The sequence below is a fragment of the Sinohyriopsis cumingii genome, chromosome 13 (genome assembly GCF_028554795.1).
Source record: "Sinohyriopsis cumingii isolate HCF-2022 chromosome 13, ASM2855479v2, whole genome shotgun sequence".
In the NCBI taxonomy this organism is placed as follows: domain Eukaryota; kingdom Metazoa; phylum Mollusca; class Bivalvia; order Unionida; family Unionidae; genus Sinohyriopsis; species Sinohyriopsis cumingii.
In genome coordinates, this window is record NC_142973.1 from 16717261 (window position 1) to 16738361 (window position 21101).

Below are 21101 nucleotides of genomic sequence, written 5' to 3' on the forward strand. Positions count from 1 at the left end.
TGGACACCCTTTTAACAATTATCCAAGATGCTGAGTCAGCAGGTTTGTGAATCAGATATCTCATTCAAAAACTGGCATTATGCAAGCTCTGATAAAATGGACTGTATCACAACATGCTGAGCATGGAAAGCAGTGACGACACTTCCATTTAAGAATGATTACCATCCCCATACATTTTTGAACAAAACATGCATTCAAATGATAACAATTTCTTCTAATTTCAGTTCATATTTGACACTGCCATGTTGCCTGCCTGTATGATGAACAGCAAGTTTCAAGTTTTTGGTATACATACTTTTCTCCGTGACCACAGAGAATTGGTGTGCACAAGGAAGTTGGAAAAGTTGCATCTGACACAGAGACCATCAGAATTGGTGCCAGTTACACAAATTCCCATTCAAAGGGCAATCATAAATGCAGACCCAATAAATCCAAATGCAGTCAGTGTGGATAGTGATGATACAAACAACACCAGTAATAGGATTTTAATACACTGGACAGATTTTGGGTGTTTCGTTTATCTATGCTTATGTTCTATGTTAGTCTTGTAAGTGGTTCACAAGCCTATAATCCAGATGGCATACAGGAAAATCTAGAAACTCACTAGATTTGGAAATGAATCGTTATTTTGGGTTTAAGTTGAAAATTTTAGGTTTATTTGAGTGAGAATGTTTATCCTGTGTTTTCACCAGTACTGTATATAATCGCTTATAAGTCAAGTCCAACTGCAAACTGCACAAACCCAGATCTGCCAGGGCATACTGTACTGGCAGAACAGGGTCTGTGCAGCTTGTTAGGAGTAATCAGTAGAACAAACAAAACACACCCTGATCTGCAATCACATTATGCTACAGCAGATCAGAATCTTTGTATGATGAACAGCAAGTTTCAGGGTCGGTGCAGCTTGTTATATTGCAAGTATTTTATCCCATGCCAATCAAAGCACTAGAACACTTTCTAGTCAAATTTGCTACAAAATACCATTAAAAGTAACTGATTATTTTGTTTATTAAACTAAAAATATTTTATTTTCAAAACTGAATCTTTATTGATACATTGTCATAAGGAAGATGCCAACAGATATTCCTGTACGTAATTACTTTTCACAAAAACATACTGTCAACTTGTATTTGAAAATGGGCATTTCAAGAGGTCTCAGGCATCGACAAAATGGAGGCTGTTCTAAAGCAAATATGTTGAGACAACAGCTGATTGCCTGAAATCTACCTGACCAAATGACAGACACATTTCAATTAATTTGGCCAATCTACAATCTTCCTTTTTATGGTGCCCATGTTTAGCACTCTAGAATGGAAGTATCACCAATATGGATCATTTAGTATTAAAGTAGATGGAGATCAAAACAGCTGGAATTCTCCTTTCAAATGAAATTTATTGACACTTGTGAAAAGTATTACATACTTACAGAAATATCCACTGGCATATTAACTTTGGCAAGACAACATTTGTACTTACAAATACAGGGAAAGCATAACAATGTAATGACAAGACAAAAACCAAAAATTCTGAAATTCCCCGTCTCTTAACTTCTCCCACATCTAACTTATACAAATGTGAGATGGCTCATTGAAAAGGAAAATAATGACACCTAGAGTCAATGTAAATGTGACCTTGAGTCATGAAAGGTTACACTGTAAATGTGACCTAGAGTCATGAAAGGTTACACTGTAAATGCGACCTAGAGTCATGAAGGGTTACACTGAAAATGTGAATACAAGCAAGGGCTATGACTGCGCAACTGCAAGTTACAAACATTGTCTCTGATTATATGTTTATCTAAGGCAGTCTCTAATTATATGTTTATCTAAGGCAGTCTCTAATTATATGTTTATCTAAGGCTGGGGCCAAAACAGATGAGATACTTCAGGCCACAAGCTGCATGAGCAAGATCAGTTCCTTATCATTAATTATGCATATTAATTAAAATACAAAGGGACTGCCTATATGGCCTTGGGGCTGCAAAATGCGAAGGACTGGGCCACATGCAGCCCATGGGTTGGATGTGCCTAATGTAAGAAATTATGTATTTGAAGATAATATTTTCATGGTTTGTATGTTGTTCTTTAGCATAAGCATGCACTGTGTAGTGTATTTTGGTAACCACGTTTCAATGGATAAATATTTGCACTTAATGCTTCGTTAAATACATGCAATGGATAAATTTGTAAGGTGGTAAAATGTATAAAAAAATTAAATAGACACACATTCCAAGTTCATAAAATGGTTCATGTAATTATATTTTGTTGAACTTTCTTTTATTTAACATTCAGCACTCAAATATCTGTAAATTAAACTTGAAAAATAATCAAGTGATTGCAAATTTATTTGCAAAATAAATTACATAAAACACTTTAACTTAAATTATAAATCAAATACAAATAAAATGTTCAGCCTGGATAGTGAGGCCTAACCAGGTCTTGATACCACATAGTTGCACTGCAGTTAAAACTTGATTGACTCTTACTGTTCTACTGTAGTATTTGACACTCTGTCCCCCTCCCCCACTCCCAAAAGTTTCTCGCCCACCTTGAGATTTTGCAATGAAAAGCCTGAAGGATATAAAAAGTGCATAAAACATGGTAATTTCATTCAAACCTGACTGTTGCTAAGGGATCTCTAACAATGTCATCTTTTGGGTGAGCCTAATTTGATGAATTTGAAAAATGAATACTTCAAACTACATAATGTACATGTTTTCAAATTTGAAGGCATATTTTTTCCATTCTATTTTATCAATTGGTGGGAAGGGGGGGATATTAGAACTAGAAATTAAAAATATGATGCAGTGTTCACCTCCTATGTGTATTCTAAAAACCCGGCCCCATCACTGAAAATGGACTTTTCCAGGAACTGGAAAATGACCATAGGCATGAATGTCATTTAAAATGGAAACTTTTGATACCAAATTTTTACACCAAAACTTTGCCCATTTTTGCGATCAGAGTTTGAATCCGGATTTTAGAATTTTTGGTCTGAACTGCATATAGACAGATGAACCTTTGCAAAAAGTAGGATAAGTTAGGGATTTGGAGTTAAAAATGGCCATGACACAAAAATGGTGGGTCCAATAAGCAAACTAAAGGACACACGATACTAATTTTTATGGAAAAATGGGAACCAGCCTGGAAATGGGTAAACATAAAATAGAGTATAATTGGGTTAGGCTGACCAGGACTGGTTAATATTGTATGTTTTAGGAAAAAGAATCTTTTGAGAGCTTATCCTAGTTGTAACTGAGAAAAAAAATAGAGACATTGTTTTATTGATGGAATTTCAGTCCTTTAACAGTCGTGAGTTTGGAACACTCATTACTAAAATAAGCACCTGACTCTTTGGTGTAGAATTGAAAGCACATGTTTTAAACACATGCAGGTCCAGAAAATGCCACGGCTCATATCCTTTCCTCTACACAGAATCTGACATCCAGGTTTCATCTATACTGATAAATATACATTTGATCTTGAGCACTCAGAAATTTTAAGTTGTTGAATTTTTAATATCATGGTATTTGCATAGGCTAACTATGGGAAATGAATTAGTACACTGAGTCCTAAAAACAACCCACTTCAACTTGTACCCTTCTGCACATGTATGAGTGAAACAGCCAATCAAAATGATGTTTCTAGCATAATTAGGTACATGCATCTAGCTAAATGAAAATCTCCTGGAAGCAGATGTATTTGGATGTATTCATAAGTAACCTCCAAAATGTGTTTCCTACCCCTATTTTAGGCAAAAATGACAAAAATCTCCCGGGGTTAATAAGTTAATAAAAATTACACAATTCTGCTAATCTTGATTAGTACAGAAACTAACTAAACACCTCCATACATGTCAACAGAAAAGTATGTTATAACAAGCACAATGGACTTAATATTTTTTAATTACAAAACCGATGCAAGTACAACAATTCATTGATATATGAAAATATACATTATGCAGGATGATTTCATTTTATTCTGAAAAAAATTTTGAAAGACTGATATTACTGATGTCAAAACAGCAAACATAATTAATAATTTCTTACAAATTTAATGTATGAAAAAGTTGTAGCTTTGAAAAGAAAACTGGGAAAATTCAATAATTTATGTCTGAGAGAATAGAAATATATTGAAAAAATAGAAAAGCACACTTACATCATAATCAATGTCTCAAATGGATAAAATCTATAGATAACTGAACAGTTATAGTACAATAAATACCACCTGCTTTTCTGTAATTTTGCATCATTTTCACAGTTTAAGTTTTCAATGCAGGACAATATTTTATATTTTATAAAAGTTTATGTGTTCACAGATGCCTGTGCATATGTTCCTGGCTTGATACTTTGATTTTTAAAATCACTTAATTATTTAGTGTCAAGCTAGATTCTTCACATCATGTTGTATATACTGTACATATTGTATGTAACAGATAGAAGGCCTCAAGGTAGATTAGTTCTGCAACTAACTGAGTTACCTTCTCTAAATAAAGTCTTTATTATTATTATTATTATTACTATTTTTATTATTATTACAATACTGTCCAATTAATCATCACTTTTATAATTACTAATATCCCATCTCTCTCTTACACAGGACAATTTCATTCTTACGTACATAGTATAATTTACAAAACCATAATTCAGTAGCAGAAAAGAACAAGCAAACAATTGTGCACTAGTAACAAAATAGAAAATAACAGATTTTATTATCAACACTGGTCGTACAATAATAGATATATGATATTAAGTACAAAATACAAATTATTCATGTATTTAGAATAGGGAAGATCAAATATTTCAAACTGTTACATACTGAACAAAATAAAATTACTAAAGGTGACAACTGGTCATGAGAGTGAGTGAAAAATGAATGGAATATGAAAAAAAATTGTCATGCATGTGTTACAATCAAATAATGTTCCCACATCAGTAAACTATAATAAGCCCCTCATGTAGAGTAGGGGATACAACCTCTTCAGGCTTAGTGATTATCAATTAAAGGGAGAAAACTCTCTTCTTTCTCCCTCCATCCCTCTTGTTCTGTCTTATACTTAAGTAGTATCAGAATACATTAAATATGCATGTCTTAACATATTTTTTTCATCCACATTTAATGTCTAAACATGCAATTCATGTTGAATATTTGCACTGTTTCTCAAATATGCAAAAAGATATATATAAATAATATGCATTTATGCATGGCTGCCTTAAACGTGTTTTTGTGTGTGAATTTCTTTGAACTTTCCTTATATTTTCTGGTTGAAAGTTTGTATCTTTATTTAGGATAGGTCAATAAAATGTTTTTTATTTCTTAGTTAAATTTACAATTTTTATATGTAATACACATTATGTGCTCAGCAGTGTTGCACCTTAAGCAAGCAGAGTGCCATTCTCCCACCTCAAAAACTGCCAGAGTCCCCTAAATGTAATAAATTCAAAATCTTTATCATTATTGAGGAATAGGTGTGCATAAAATGCCTCCCCTCTGACAGTTCAACCAAGGTACAAGTAACTGATTCCAACTGTTTCTTTTTGCCCTGAATCATGTTTTTTAGTATTGAGGAAAGGTGATAATATAAAGTCTATATTTTCACAGATCTGGCCTGATTCCTTGCCAAATGAAAACTTGGCATCATAAATCATTGATTGCCATATATACCTGCTTATAAGTCAATTCAAACTGAAAACAAGAGAGATCCTGATCTGCCGTAGCATAATACTCTTACCAATCAGGATCTATCTTATTTGTTCTACTAATTACTCCTAACAAACTGCACAGACCCAGATCTGCCAGTGCATTATGAAATGGAAGATCTGGGTCTGTGCAGTTTGCAGTTGAATTCATCTTATAAGTGAGTATATATGGTATTATAAATCACTGATTATGTTGCAATGATCATTCTCTTAGGACCCTGGAAGTCTAATATTCTTAACTGACTACGTGTATCCATCTATGCTAACTTACCAGTCAGTTCCAATTGCAAACAACATAGACCCTGATCTGCCACTGCTAAATGTGTCTACATTGTTTGTTCTACTGATTACTCTAAACAAACTGCACAGACCCAGACCCAGATCTGCTGGCTCATTATGTCAGATATGGGTCTGTGTACTATGCAGCTGGACTTTTAAGTTAGTACAGATGGTATATGAATGATGTAACTTGCCTTACAGCTGTCACTCACCCACAATATTCATGATAAGATAATAAACCAACTTTACAAAATTATTACCAAGTTTTACATAAGAAAGATGTAACCATCAATAAGACCTCCCCCAACATTAAAAAAACTAAGGCACCTCATCCACACTATACCCTTGTTTTACGTCTTGATCATGATTCACTGAAAAAAATTTACATGGGCCCAAATCGGTGTATTATCACTTACAACAGTTATCATAGGAAACTAAATACAGCTTAAGTGGGTAGAAAGATGATTTATTCTCCTTCCACCATGTCAAGTTGAGAGCATCAGAAAAAATATCCATGAGATAACATTGTATTACATGTTGTCTGATAATGATATACAAGTAATACCAATTAGATACATTACATGTTGTCTGATAATGATATACAAGTAATACCAATTAGGTACATTATATGTTGTCTTATAATGATATACAAGTAATACCAATTAGATACATATATGTTTAAGGTAAAACATTTTTATGATAGGTAGAAAGACCTAAATTATTTATAATTATGTTAAACCAGCCAATGTGTTCATATAAAAAATTTCACAATCCATTATCACCTTGTATTTATTAAAACATGTACAGGTATTTTTTTATTTCTCTTTTATAAAGTACTGATTCACTGTTCACCCCACATGTACAAACAATGAAATAAAATATATACACGTCTGTCACTGTCCTTGTGCTATACAGTGCGCTGTTACATTGTTTTCAAGTTGAATAAAGTTTTAATATACTGTATTGCTAGGTTCCGTCTTTTTTTTTATCCACTTTATGTCACAACAATTATCTGTAAAATACTATGTACCTTATAATAGCCTTACATGAACAGTATCTTGAAAGTTTTCCAGGAATCTGCCACAATGATTCTAATATAAAGTCTTGGGTAAGACAACTTTTATTACTGTATTTATACATATAAATTGCATGTACTTAGCCAGTATGTTGCAAAAAAAGCTTTTGTTTAATAATTCAAGTCCAACAGCAAACAACACAGACCCTGATCTGCCAATGCATAATGCACCAGCAAATAATTCAAGTTGTTTGTTCTGTTGATTACTCCTAACAAATTCCACAGAATTAAATCAGCTGGTGCATTGTGTGACAGTAGATCTGGATATCTGCTGCCTGCAGTAAGATTCAATTTTATAAGTGAGTACAAAAGTGAGTTCACACCTACCTAGTGATTGAATTAGTCAGTGGTGGATTAGAATATTATTCCATAGTTGATTAACAGATACAACATGCAGTCAAGGGCCAACTGACATGAATATTAAACAAGATCTTCATGAGAATGATAATTTAGCCCTTTTTCATACTATCGAATTTTATTCAAATTATTTCAAATTTCACTCAACCAAAAGGTAAATTTAACGTCTAGACTGCAATGCAAGGATTTTTCAAACTTGGGGCTTACACCAATATATACTCTAGTCTGCCTTACCCAATGCAAACTTCTGCCATTAAAATACCTGATAATCTGAATGTTTAAAAACAAAGTTTCACCTCAGGTATATTGTATAACAACTGCACCATCATGGCACATATAATAAAGTCAGATTTTGATAAATGGATCAACAATACTTGACTGTAATATTTATATAACTTTGTACTTACCTTCTTCCTTGTGAGACTGTTAAACAGGTAGAGTCTGGGTTCTTCTGTACCTACAGGAGGATTCCATGAAGGCTGTGTCCTCTTGACTTTTCCTAAAAGAAGGAAACAAAAAGTAGACACAAGCAGACACGTGCTCCTCAGACTCTAAAGCTGCTTCTTGACCAATGGGTCATCTAAACCTCTGTACATCATCTTCGCACATTAATACACAACTACACCAACTTGATCCTATCATTCTTAGCAATTATCAACGAGCGAAACTCGGTCAAACGAAGTATAAACAAGCAGACTGTGTACGGTGCTTGAAGAGCACTTTACTATGATGTTACTGGTATGATATAACATCTGCCATGTGCTATCTTGCAACATCATCAGCCCTGTACTCCATCTCTACAAGTTAAGTCTCAGATGCTGGAGGTAGCAGGTTTGAACCCTGGCAAAGTCATACCGAAGACTTATCGAAATGGTACTAACAGCCTTGCTAGGTGCTCAGCATTACGAGGTTAGTGTTAGGACTGGTCAGTCTGGTGTTAGGATAATGTGACTGGGTGGGACATCATGGTATATGTCTGTGGCAAGTTCGACACTGTGGTGGCCATACTGGATGTCTGAGTGGAGTCATTTTTATGTTGGATCAATGAGACATCATAACAAGTCTGGTGAAAACCCCAGGTCAGTGTGACTTTCCATTCAGGTGAAAACCCCATTAATTATGACTTTCCATTCAGGTGAAGCAGCCATAACAAAACTTTCAAGATGGTGGCCATATTGGATCTTAGATTGGCACTATTTTCACTGATGCACAACTAGACACCAGATGAAGTCCTTCAGTGAAAAACTCAATGTTGATATGACCATCCAGGACTGTTAGTGATAATAAGATTATCAATATGGCTGCTGTGATAAGTTGAACCATGTGGATGTAATTCATCTTCTTTCCCTAAAACTTTTCTAGCACCTGTCTAGTTTAAAATCGGATGTCATAAGAATATGTATTTATGGAGTTCTTGAGTTGCCTCACTTTGGAAGCAATGGCATCTCACACTGAAGATCTCTGTGCACTGCAAATTTTTTCTACCCTTATAATGGTGCTTGCACAATAAGATAAAAGACACACTAGATTTACCTTAAGTATTTTTCTTATATTTAATTCTGAATACATAGAGTCACAATAATTTTACGTTATATATTGTATAATGTGGAAAAGTCGAAAAGAAGAGGAATTAACTCACTATTATGGCTCAACTGTGATTTATATATTAGTTCAGATATAGCATTAAAATGAATTCTTTTGTTTGTACTTTTACTAAATCTGCAAAACTGGCTGGATTGGAGGATTTGTTGCAGTATAATATGACAACACTGAACAACAAAGTGTAATTCAAGTGTGTAGTTCTTTGAACCAGAAAGATCTGAGATTACTCTGGATACTACCTTGTTAATTGGTGACTGCAAGTACTGCATACTTAAATTATGGCCCCAAATTTTTGAAAATTTTTCAGTAAACCCCAAGCTCAAACTCAAAATCAGAAAACTAAGATCTAATTATAACAGATTAAAATTAAGTTTGTCTTATAGAACTTTCAGGATCGTCTAAACTTTGGTTCCTCGATTAGCCTGTTGAATTTTCTTTCCTCAATTTATAATAACTGAGTTTGGTCTTTTGAGCTTATTCTTGAGTTTCTTGTTTAACATGTTTTTAAAATACACTAGCTGGTCTCATTAGAAAAATAAACTTCTGATCTAGTTTTGTGGAATATTACAAGAACTCGAAGCTCAATCAATAAAATTAAATTCATCTGGTATTATTAATTCTAGGTTGAAATACTCATCACGCAATAAACTAAAGTGACAGTTCTGAGTCTATAAATATATCACCTGAGAGATAAATACAGTAAGGATCAGTAAACTAAAGTGACAGTTCTAAGTCTATAAATATATCACCTGAGAGATAAATATAGTAAGGATCAGTTGTTATTTTTCCTATGCAAGAAGTGTTGGTTTCCAGGAAAAAGGTCTGATGAAATACAACATGTCTATACCTCTATTCTAATGTACATGAAGAGTGCAAAACAGTACTGATATCCAACTCCAAACCCATTTCTTGGTATTAACAACAAGTTATATTTACCTAAACCAAATTCAGTTTTATAAGAAGAGTTTTTTTTCTTCTAGAGCCAAAATATGGAATTCCATACCACCTTATTTACAGTCAGCTGACTCGTGTCAAGCTTTTATAAAGCTTCTTAGTCAACGTCTACAGAAACAATCAATTGTAGGATTTTGTTTAATTCAGTACTACTAATTTTTACAGCATTGTACTCACCTATAATGTTTTACACATGTTCACTACTGCTATTTGTATGAACCCTGTATGTACTCATCCTTGAAGCCTTGTACATATTTAGTTGTAGATCAATTGTTGACTTTTTAACAGCAACATTTGTTGTCTAAAGATGCCTTATCTTGTAACAAATTGTGCATTATATATATATATATATATATATACCAATTCGTCAGCTGACCAAATGAACTTCGTCAACTAAAGTCATTATTATTAATATTATTATTATTATGTTGGTCCCCTTGTTCCTGGAAATGAAGGATGTTTTGTTCCCAATAATTTTGTGGTGACACCCACACGCCCAGAGAGTCTCACATAAGATCTAAACAACTAAAAACTAGGTTGAGTCATGTGAATTCATCTTCTTTGTCTAAAACTTTTCTATACCTGTCTAGTTTAAGATCAGGTATCCAGAGGATATGTATTTGCCTAGCTCCGGAGTTGCCTCACTCAGGAAGCAATGACATCTTGTACTGGAGATCTATGTGCACTGCAAATTGTTTCTACCATTATAATGGTGCTTGCACAGGAAGATAAGAAAAAAGTCACACTAGATTTAGAAGAAGCATTATTTGTATATTTAATTTTGAATACATCGGGTCACAATAATTTGTGTTATATATTGTATATTGTGGAAAAGTTTCAAGATAAATTAGTTCATGCTATTATGGCTCAACTGTGATTTATACATTAGTTTCAGATATAGCATTTAATTGAATTCCTTTGTACTTTTGCTAAATCTGCAAAACTGGCCGCATTGGAGGAAAATGTTCTTAAAGGATTTGAAACACTGTAGTAGGGACTTTTGATACTTGCATCCAATTTTTTAGTCTTGTACATAGTCATGTTAAATAGAATTCACATTTCAAGAAATGTTCTGCTTCTGCAGTCCAAAACAATACAAGCAGAATCTTTGCAGCACACTCACCCAATGGCCTTATGGACATTAACACATTAACCCCTGATGACGAGTTTGCGTGGCAGGAGCTAGTAGCCTACTGCCGAGCTCTGTAGTGTCAAGGTCATGTATGATACACTAAAGTGGGTGGTATTACAGAAAGGTAGACAGACGTAGCTCTACAATGATACCAAATAATCTGGAATTTCTAGTTGCACTACAAAATACAGAGGGGAAAACCTCATTTTTTTTATCCGATTTTTTCTACCCAAAATTCGCCTATGGTCAGAATCTGATTTTGTGCCTGGATTTTAGACTTTTTGTTCTCAGATCTAAGGCAGACCGGAATGAATTGCAAACAGACAGATGAACCTTTGCAAAAAGTAGGATAAGATGGGCATTTGGAATAAAGAGTGGTCTAGGTACGAAAATAATGGGTCTTTTAAGCAAAATAATAATTAAAAAAATAAAAGAACTCCATATATTGCCCTTCTGCTCATGTGCAAGCCAAATAGCCAATGAAAAAGGATGTTTAACACAACTAGGCATTATGTTATTGGAAGATCACCTGGAAGTTGATGTGTTTGGATGTATTCAGAAATAGCTTTCAAAATGTGTTTCCTACTCGAATTTCAGACAAAAACCTCCAGGGGTAATGTGTTAATCATTTGGTTTAATAGGTCTAGCTCTATTGTCTATGTAAGTGAGAACAGCAGGAATTTGTGTTTATGCAAATGATTATTTACAGGACTTACAATTAGTTTTAGATTTTGAAAATGATGATGATATTAGAAACAAGATAGATTAAGTTTCTCTCTAATTAGCAAGAGTATCTCATATATAGATTTATAACAAATAGATATTTTTATACTTGAACTCTGACAATCTCTGCCAACCCTTATATATAAACTATATTTATTTAACATTTATATTTTGAGGAAGAGGTTGAAAGTGAGTGCAAGTCTGATCAGATATATTATAATCATTGATATGTTTTCAAATCAACTTCTAGACAACTCATTAGTGAGATATCAAATGTTTAATTTACTGTAGGAAACACAGATCTGTATACCAGAAACAATAAAGCCAGTTATAGAAATATGATATCAGGATGTCTCCTGTGAAGTCAGCTAGGCTCACATATATATACAGAGGCAGACATGGTTAGAGGGAGTTTTTGAATTTGAATTTGGTACAGCGAAAAGAAACCATTAAAGAAATATGTAGCCTCAGACGTTTGTTTGTTCTACCAGCAAATTCCCGAATGTAGCTGCCACCTACCCTACACAGCTACAACAGCAGTATAATATGACAACACTGAACAACAAAGTGTAATTCAAGTGTGTAGTTCTTTGAACCAGAAAGATCTGAGATTACTCTGGATACTACCTTGCTAATCAGTGACTGCAAGTACTGCATACTTAAATTCTGGCCCCAAATTTGTGAAAAATTTTCAGTAAACCCCAAGCTCAATTACTCAAATCAGAAAACTGAGATCTAATTATAACTCTGATTAAAAAAATGAAGTCTGTCTTATAGAACTTTCAGGATCGTCTAAACTTTGGTTCCTTGATTAGCCTGTTGAATTTTCTTTCCTCAATTTATAATAACTGAGTTTGGTCTTTTGAGCTTATTCTTGAGTTTCTTGTTTAACATGTTTTTAAAATACACTAGCTGGTCTCATTAGAAAAATAAACTTCTGATCTAGTTTTGTGGAATATTACAAGAACTTGAAGCTCAATCAATAAAATTAAATTCATCTGGTATTACTAATTCTAGGTTGAAATACTCATCACGCAATAAACTAAAGTGACAGTTCTGAGTCTATAAATATATCACCTGAGAGATAAATACAGTAAGGATCAGTAAACTAAAGTGACAGTTCTAAGTCTATAAATATATCACCTGAGAGATAAATATAGTAAGGATCAGTTGTCATTTTTCCTATGCAAGAAGTGTTGGTTTCCAGGAAAAAGGTCTGATGAAATACAACATGTCTATACCTCTATTCTAATGTACATGAAGAGTGCAAAACAGTACTGATATCCAACTCCAAATCCATTTCTTGGTATTAACAACAAGTTATATTTACCTAAACCAAATTCAGTTTTATAAGAAGAGTTTTTTTCTTCTAGAGCCAAACTATGGAATTCCATACCACCTTATTTACAGTCAGCTGACTCGTGTCAAGCTTTTATAAAGCTTCTTAGTCAACGTCTACAGAAACAATCAATTGTAGGATTTTGTTTAATTCAGTACTACTAATTTTTACAGCACTGTACTCACCTATAATGTTTTACACATGTTCACTACTGCTATTTGTATGAACCCTGTATGTACTCATCCTAGAAGCCTTGTACATGTTTAGTTGTAGATCAATTGTCTAGTTTTTAACAGCATTTGTTGTCTAAAGATGCCTTATCTTGCACACACACACACACACACACACACACATATATATATATATATATATATATATATATATATATATATATATATATATATATATATATATATATATATATATTTGTACAAATGTCATTGTAGAAGGCCTTATGGAAGATTGGTCAGCTGACCAAATGAACTTCTTTAACTAAAGTCATTATTATTATTATTATTATTATTATGTTGGTCCCCTTGTTCCTGGAAATGAAGGATGTTTTGTTTCCAATAATTTTGTGGTGACACCCACACACCCAGAGTCTCACATAAGATCTAAACAACTTAAAACTAGGTTGAGTCATGTGAATTCAATTCATCTTCTTTGTCTAAAACTTTTCTATACCTGTCTAATTTAAGATCAGGTATCCACAGGGTATGTATTTGCCTAGCTCCGGAGTTGCCTCACTCAGGAAGCAATGACATCTTGTATTGTTTCTACCATTATAATGGTGCTTGCACAGGAAGAGAAGAAAAAAGTCACACTAGATTTACATGAAGTATTATTTGTATATTTAATTTTGAATACATCGGGTCACAATAATTTATGTTATATATTGTAAAATGTGGAAAAGTTGAAAAGAAGAGGAATTAACTCACACTATTATGTGCCACCTACCCTACACAACTACAAGAGCAGTATAATATGACAACACTGAACAACAAAGTGTAATTCAAGTGTGTAGTCCTTTGAACCAGAAAGATTTGAGATTACTCTGGATACTACCTTGTTAATCGGTGACTGCAAGTACTGCATACTTAAATTCTGGCCCAAATTTTTTGAAAAGATTTCAATAAACATGAAACTCAAAATCAGAAAACTTAGATCTAATTATAACTTTGATTAAAAATAAAGTTAGACTCATAGAACTTTCAGAATTACCTAAATTTTGGTTCCTCTATTAACCTGCTCAATTTAGACTTCTTCCATGTATAATATCTGAGGTTGTTGTTTTTAGCTTATTCTTGAGTTTCTTGTTTATCAACATTTGAAAATACTGGTCTTATTACAAAAACAAGACTAATGATCAAGGGATTTCTTTTTGTAGAATATTTAAAAGTCTAAGCTCAATCAATAAAATCTAATGAAACTAGAAGTATCTGGTTTTTCCAAACCCAGGCTGACATACTTGTCATGCAATAAAGTACAGTTCTGAGTCTATAAATATATCACCTGACAGATAAATACTGTAAGGATCAGTTGTAATCTTTCCTATGCAAGAAGTGTTGGTTTCCAGGAAAAAGGTCCACTTAAGTTCTGATGAAACATGACATGTCGATACCTCCATTCTAATGTACATGAAGAATGCAAAACAGTACCAATATCCAACTCCAAAACCCATTTCTTTGTGTTAATGCTACTAAAAAAATGTTAAATGTGTTGATGAAGCTTTAGAATGCTTCGTGTGTAAAAAAAATTAATACTGTTAAAACTAGATGAAAGATCAACTAAATTAGATGTTCTTAAATATATACTGGCTTTTACCTTACTCAATGGCTAATCTCAGCTGTACTATAAGATCTATGTACATGTGTGTAAAGAAATGCACTCTGCAGTAGAATCAGTCATTTTTTTAATTTCCCGCATGATGGGTTGTCTCATAAAATAACTGAAAGTAAAACATTCAATTCTTTTGTTATTATTGCATCTGTATGCCACAATAACCTAATTATGTTCCTATTAGTCATGGCATCCATTCTGTGATAAAATGGCAATGTTCAGACAGGTTAAACAATATAAAATGTTACTTATTGTCATAAACATAGGTCATGAGCTATTTGTATTTACATCTCCATTTAAATCTTTGATTGATTTTAGGATATTTTATTGTTATGGTAAGTCAGTGTTGTGAAGATATTTTTCTAGAAACAGGCATAATAATATACACTACTCATGAGACTTTATGAAAGCATGAACTGGTTTAGTAAACTGGACCCTCCATAATTTCTTAATACATGTACATGTATAGCAAATTATCTGGATAGTTGTATGTACAGTACTTGTTTAGCAAACCGAGATATAACTAATTCTTTGTATTAGGTGATTGGGTTGAGTTTTGCAAGTGTGAAATTAGAGTTTTGTGATGTGCGGTCATGAGATGATTAGAGAAATTATGCGTAATACGTATTTGCATGTTTAAGAATCTTTCAGTTGACAACAACCATTGTCTTGAGGTCCTTGGAAACCGGGGAACATGGTCTCCTTGTGAAGTTCATGCAGGTGTTTTGTTCACTCAAAAGAGTGCCCTTGTATATAACAGTATGATATATGTCTCTTAGTTTCTGTTCATTTTCTTCTTAATCGCTGCCAGCAATGCACTCAAAAACTAAGTCAAATACACAAGGCTAGCTATCATTTTGAAAGAAGAAAGAATGTAAGAAAGAAATTAAATATTCATGAAATGTTAGTTTTCAGGTATCTGTGAAACTTTGCTCCAGTAGCATTTTGAAGACAAGTTAGCTCATGTGAAATATAAAGTCTGCTGAAATTTCTTTGTGGAGCTAAACTGCACTTGTATCTAATTTGGATTATGATGTTGCTAAATGCAGCATGTTTTCTAAAGTTTCCAATACCAGCCCATGACCAAAGGTTGTTTCTTCCCTTATGAAATGGAAATCAATAAACCTTATGAACCTAGAAGAGTTTCATGTGTATATTAAATAATACACTTACTGAATTAGACAAAGAGTCATAAATTTTAACAATACTTTTTTATAATAAAGGGGGCAGGAAACAATCTTTTATTAATATAGTTAGATTTTGTTTAAATAAAAAAAATAAATGAGTGCTAAAATTTTCAGTATTTTTTAAGTATATTTAATTTGCATTTGCTTGTTAGTTTTTTTTTTCTACATTGTTATATATTATGTATAATTGTATTTTGGACCTGACCTTGTTAAATATCAAGTCCATGTTGCACCTAACCAACACCAATAACATTTGTTTTGTGGACAACAGAATAAATAGCTAATATTTTTCCGATGATTGTGGATTAAGTATTCAGATTATTATTAATGTAAACATGTTTATTTTAATCTGAGTCTAGGACATCAGAATTTCTCGACAGAATAACATGGTCTACTTCATGTAACAGATTTATCTAGCTGACAACTTAGATTGTTCTAGAAGTGAACTTTTGATTCTCATTCTGATTCTACTATAAATTTAGTTTATAATCTTGTTTACTTGTGAAATTACTCATTCTTGCATTTAACATCTGAGGTAGAATCAGTCTTACTCTTGAGTTCAGTATTTCATATGGGTGGAATTATTATTGAAATAATTATTCACTGGAAATACAAAGTGCTAATCTATCACATTGTTTGACTGGAACATTAAGTTGGAATTAGAATGAATTCAGATAAGGACATCTTGGATTATATTATTGTGATTCATCAAAAGATCATTAGCACTTCTCCATGTCAGAGCCCAATAAAGGCACATCAACACATTCAGAGTTTAATCTTTTTGAGAACACCACTGGAATTTAATTAGAACTTTATTCATTAGGACTGGTGATATAACTTTTGAACTACTTAGATTAGATTACATTAGATTAATTTCTTTAAAGAAACTTACCCATATTTCAACAAACTTCAGTCAAAAGGTCAGCTTTTGTTCATGAGTATGTTTCTTGACCAAACATTGTGAATGGATTACACATAGGTTAATTTACCCCCACTCCCACCCACCCCAAAATAACCTTATGGATTCTGGGTTCTGAGATCAGAGGTTATAGTCATGGCAAGTCTACTAAGAACATTATGGTTTTCTGCAGTTAAGACCATGTATCTTGACAAACATACATGTCAATGACATATGTTGGTCAGAATTCATCCATACCCTCCAAGTTTTACCTTCATAGAAGCCCATTAAACATGGCCTTTATATTTGTTATGTATGCCATTTTTGAGATACCTAAACTTCCTAAGCATTACTTAAGCAGAATTGTGTTGTTCAACCTGACACATCCAAACCTTTTAACTGCACTTACTAAATCTGAATCAGACTTTCATACCAACAAAAAAGTTCACTGATGACTTTGTTCTTCACACATTTGTTACAGTCATGGCCTTTAACTTATCGAAAGCTTCCTGACACTTTTCAGACCAATAAAACTTGTTTTTCTTACTCAACAAATTGGTGGGAGGTTCAGCAATTATAGAAAAACTGGAACAAAATATCCCATAATATCCAACCATACCAAAAATTTCATCAGCTGCTTTATACTGAGATGCACAAGAAATTCAGAGATAGCCTTGACCTTAACTTCTATAGGAGGGCCCTGAGTGGCCGAGTGGTTTAAAGCGCTCTCCATTACAGATCACTGCCATCTCACCTCTGTCTGCATGGGTTCGAGTCACGGATTCGGACAATGTGGGTATGTGAGAAAGCTTGCCAGTAGCTTCTCATGGGTCGTGGTTCTTTCTGGGGTTTTCCTGGATTCTTCCTCCACCATTAATACTGGCCGCCATGTATAGCCTATTGTTTGCTGAAAAATGGCGTTAAACCCAACAACAACAACTTCTATTGGTTGAACTTGAACGTGTCCCATGATATGTCCTAATAATGTAACACAAGCATAGCAAAACTCACTTTTCCCTTAATTAATTGTCAAATTTCATCACTGAGTGTATCAAAGAATTTCTGAATGGTTTGCAAGTGATCTTTCCAGGTTTTATTGTAGATAATGACATTGATGTAAGCATCACTATGATTTAGACCAGATGTAATCATGTTCATTAAACAATGAAATATGCAAGGCAAACCCTCCATCCCAAACAGCATCATTTTATATTGATAAAGTCCATCTGGAGTTATGAATTCCAAAATTTCCTTTGTCCTTTCTATCAGTGGAATTTGCCAGAATCTATTTAAAATATCATACTTAGTTACATATTTTTGCATTTCCAATTTTGTCAGTGCAATCATCGATTCTTGGCAATGGAAATGAATCTGTTTTGGTCAAACTGTTGACTTTTTTTCGGCACAAGAATACATGGTGAACTTGTCACTTTTACTTGTTTATATGAAATTAATTTCTTTTTTTAAAAACATTCCTATTTGATAGGATTCATCATGTACAGAAGCTGTTTCAGGTGCTGAATCTACAATTTCACTGTCACCAAGAAATACGAAACTCATGAATAGATGTGATGTCAAAATCTGAAACTTTGTTCTTCAGATAACTTGGCTGGGAAGAGTATTGGAGAGCAGTTAGAAACAAAAAAATACAGTCATTAAAACTGAACTTTGATCTTTCTTGCAGGACAAGTGTGGTTGTTTTGTCATTGCCACATTCTAATTCTGAGAGATTATATTCTCTATTCTACTCAAAAATAAAATTATTCAAGGGGAAATCTGGACCATAAAACTATGGGGAACCTGTTCAGTATGAAACTTAATAATCACAATTAATGTGAGCAGTGGTCACCAGTCAGTGATCTTATGAAAGAAAATTAAATGCTTGTGGATTCTTTTTCAAAATTTTTCCAGTAAACTACACAACTGACCTCTTATTTTCCATTGAACTGTGATACACTGGCTTGTATTCATTGTTTACAATGGATCAAGATGTCTTTTTTATTTCATTTTGCAGTTTCAGAAACAACCTGCCAGTGAGGATTCCGATTCTCAGATTCCAAAGAAATAGAAAGTCAGAAATTGTTGTGAGGAGGAGAATAAATCTCAAAGATGTAAGAAAAATATTATGCCTCAGTTACAAAATACTGTACAAATGTTTCCCTTTATTCAACACAAGACAAAAAATCTTAAGCATCCATTTGCTCCATCCAATAAAACAAACAATCACAGCTAAGAGATCAGGCTAAAAAACAAATGACTCCTGAGATTTCAGATTTGACTCATGAGATTTTCATTTGACTCTTCAGATTTTGGTTTCAAGGGTCAAATGACTCCAGTATTTTACTGAGAACCCTGCTGCCATTTCATTATCTTTAATCTTTGTAAAAAAAATTATATGTCTTTCCACAATGTAAGCTTTTATTTGCATTTTTTTAACATATAAATCAAAATTGTCTTATCACAATGCAAGAAACAAAAATCAGCATAAATTTTCATTGTCAAATGTTTATATAACAGTGTGACTCTTGGCAAAGGTTTCCGAGAAAAGAATGTTTGCTTATGGTATGAACTAACTCTACATTACCTAGTCCCTAGAAATAAGAAATTTCTGGCTGAAAAAACCCAGGTACATAGATAAGATAAGATTTATTGGCATGATTGAAAACATTAAACATAACATGCTCAAATAAGCTTTTTACAAAAATGCCAATAAAAAAATAAGGATGTAAAAACAAACATTTGAAGGTCATGCAACCACAGCATAATACGTATTAACTTGAAATATAAAAGTGCTAGATTATGAGGATTCGATGAATGAAAAAAAGAGATTAAACCAAAAAAAAGTCCATGTTACTTAAAATTCAAACTTTAAATTAAGACTAAAGGCATGATGAGAAAAAAGCTACCAGTAGGGCACTTGATGGTAAAAAATGGCATGGACAGTAAAACAAAATGGTAATAAAGATATAGTTGTCATCAATATGGTAAGAGAGTGGGGTTGGGGTGGGTATTACTTGCAGATATTACATTTAACATTTTTACCATTCCAGGACAAAATTAATGATCTAAATGAAATAAAATGTGATTGGTCTCTAAAGTGATTACATCATTGTTTATGGTCCTGTTTAATTGTACCCCCACCATATTTTTAGAAAGAAATGCATTACGGATATAAAAATGCAAACAATTTTTCATTTCATTCATCAATTTATAATTTCTAACCTGATTTTAAGATTTGTGCTGGGTACATGTACAAACTGGATAGTAAGTGAATACTATCATTCTATGGGCTGACTGTGACATTCATGATTTCTTTTTTAAATTTGTATTTGGCCGACTTTGATCATGGATCGATTCCGGTCACCGAATACCGTAGGCAGCTCATTCCATAGAATGGCAGCTGGATATCTAAAATGTTTTTTGCCATATATTAAGGTTTTAATTCTTGGGTCATCTAAAATGTTATTCATTTTTTTTAAAACATCAAATCATTCAGACTTTTGCCGACGCACCTGTTCAGAATTTTAAAAATGTCTTTTTAAAAATAAAAATAAAAACCTCAAAAAAAAACATGACATATCCTTAAAAGTCTGCGCAACATCAGGGTTGGCATGTTTGCCATAAGAAACGGTAAGAACGAATGAAAGAAAAAAGTCGCCACAGAGCTGGGACTAATTGATAAAATCATAATTTAAGACATTTAACACGTCTGGGTTGGCAGAAAGAAAGAAAGAAGTGATCTGTAAATAACAATATGTCTATGCCGGCTTTAATCTGAAAGTGAACATGTGCCACGTCTAAGTGCAGATAACCAGTAGATTAGATTCTATACAAGTGATACTGTCGGTTGTACTCATACCTACCTTGTGTTTCTGACATACTAAACCTCTAGTGGATAGTAATGTTGTCTTGGGCCGTCAGTAGACAAGTGGCAGTTGACGTCTGCTGGAAAATATATGTAGTAGGCCTATGATGAAATCAATCGAAAATCGTGCGCTAGCGGAAGTAGTGTTAGTAG

At 33.2% G+C, this 21101-nt stretch overlaps 2 protein-coding genes across 2 annotated transcripts in view; one reads left to right on the forward strand and one right to left on the reverse strand.

Moving 5' to 3' along the window:
* Nucleotides 1-6940, forward strand: part of LOC149784988 (uncharacterized) — a 123545-nt gene extending 116605 nt beyond the window's left edge. The window contains exon 7 of the mRNA XM_089978665.1: nt 225-6940. Coding sequence (XP_089834791.1) covers nt 225-551 — 327 coding nt within the window. The 3' untranslated portion in view covers nt 552-6940. The remainder of the gene's footprint in view (nt 1-224) is intronic.
* The window catches only part of LOC149784987 (cysteine--tRNA ligase, cytoplasmic-like), a 247627-nt gene extending 226526 nt beyond the window's left edge, over nt 1-21101 (reverse strand). The window contains exons 1-2 of the mRNA XM_089978666.1: nt 20947-21101; nt 7817-7908 (exon numbers count right to left, since the gene is read on the reverse strand). Of these exons, the coding sequence (XP_089834792.1) occupies nt 7817-7908; nt 20947-20962 (108 nt within the window). The 5' untranslated portion in view covers nt 20963-21101. The remainder of the gene's footprint in view (nt 1-7816; nt 7909-20946) is intronic.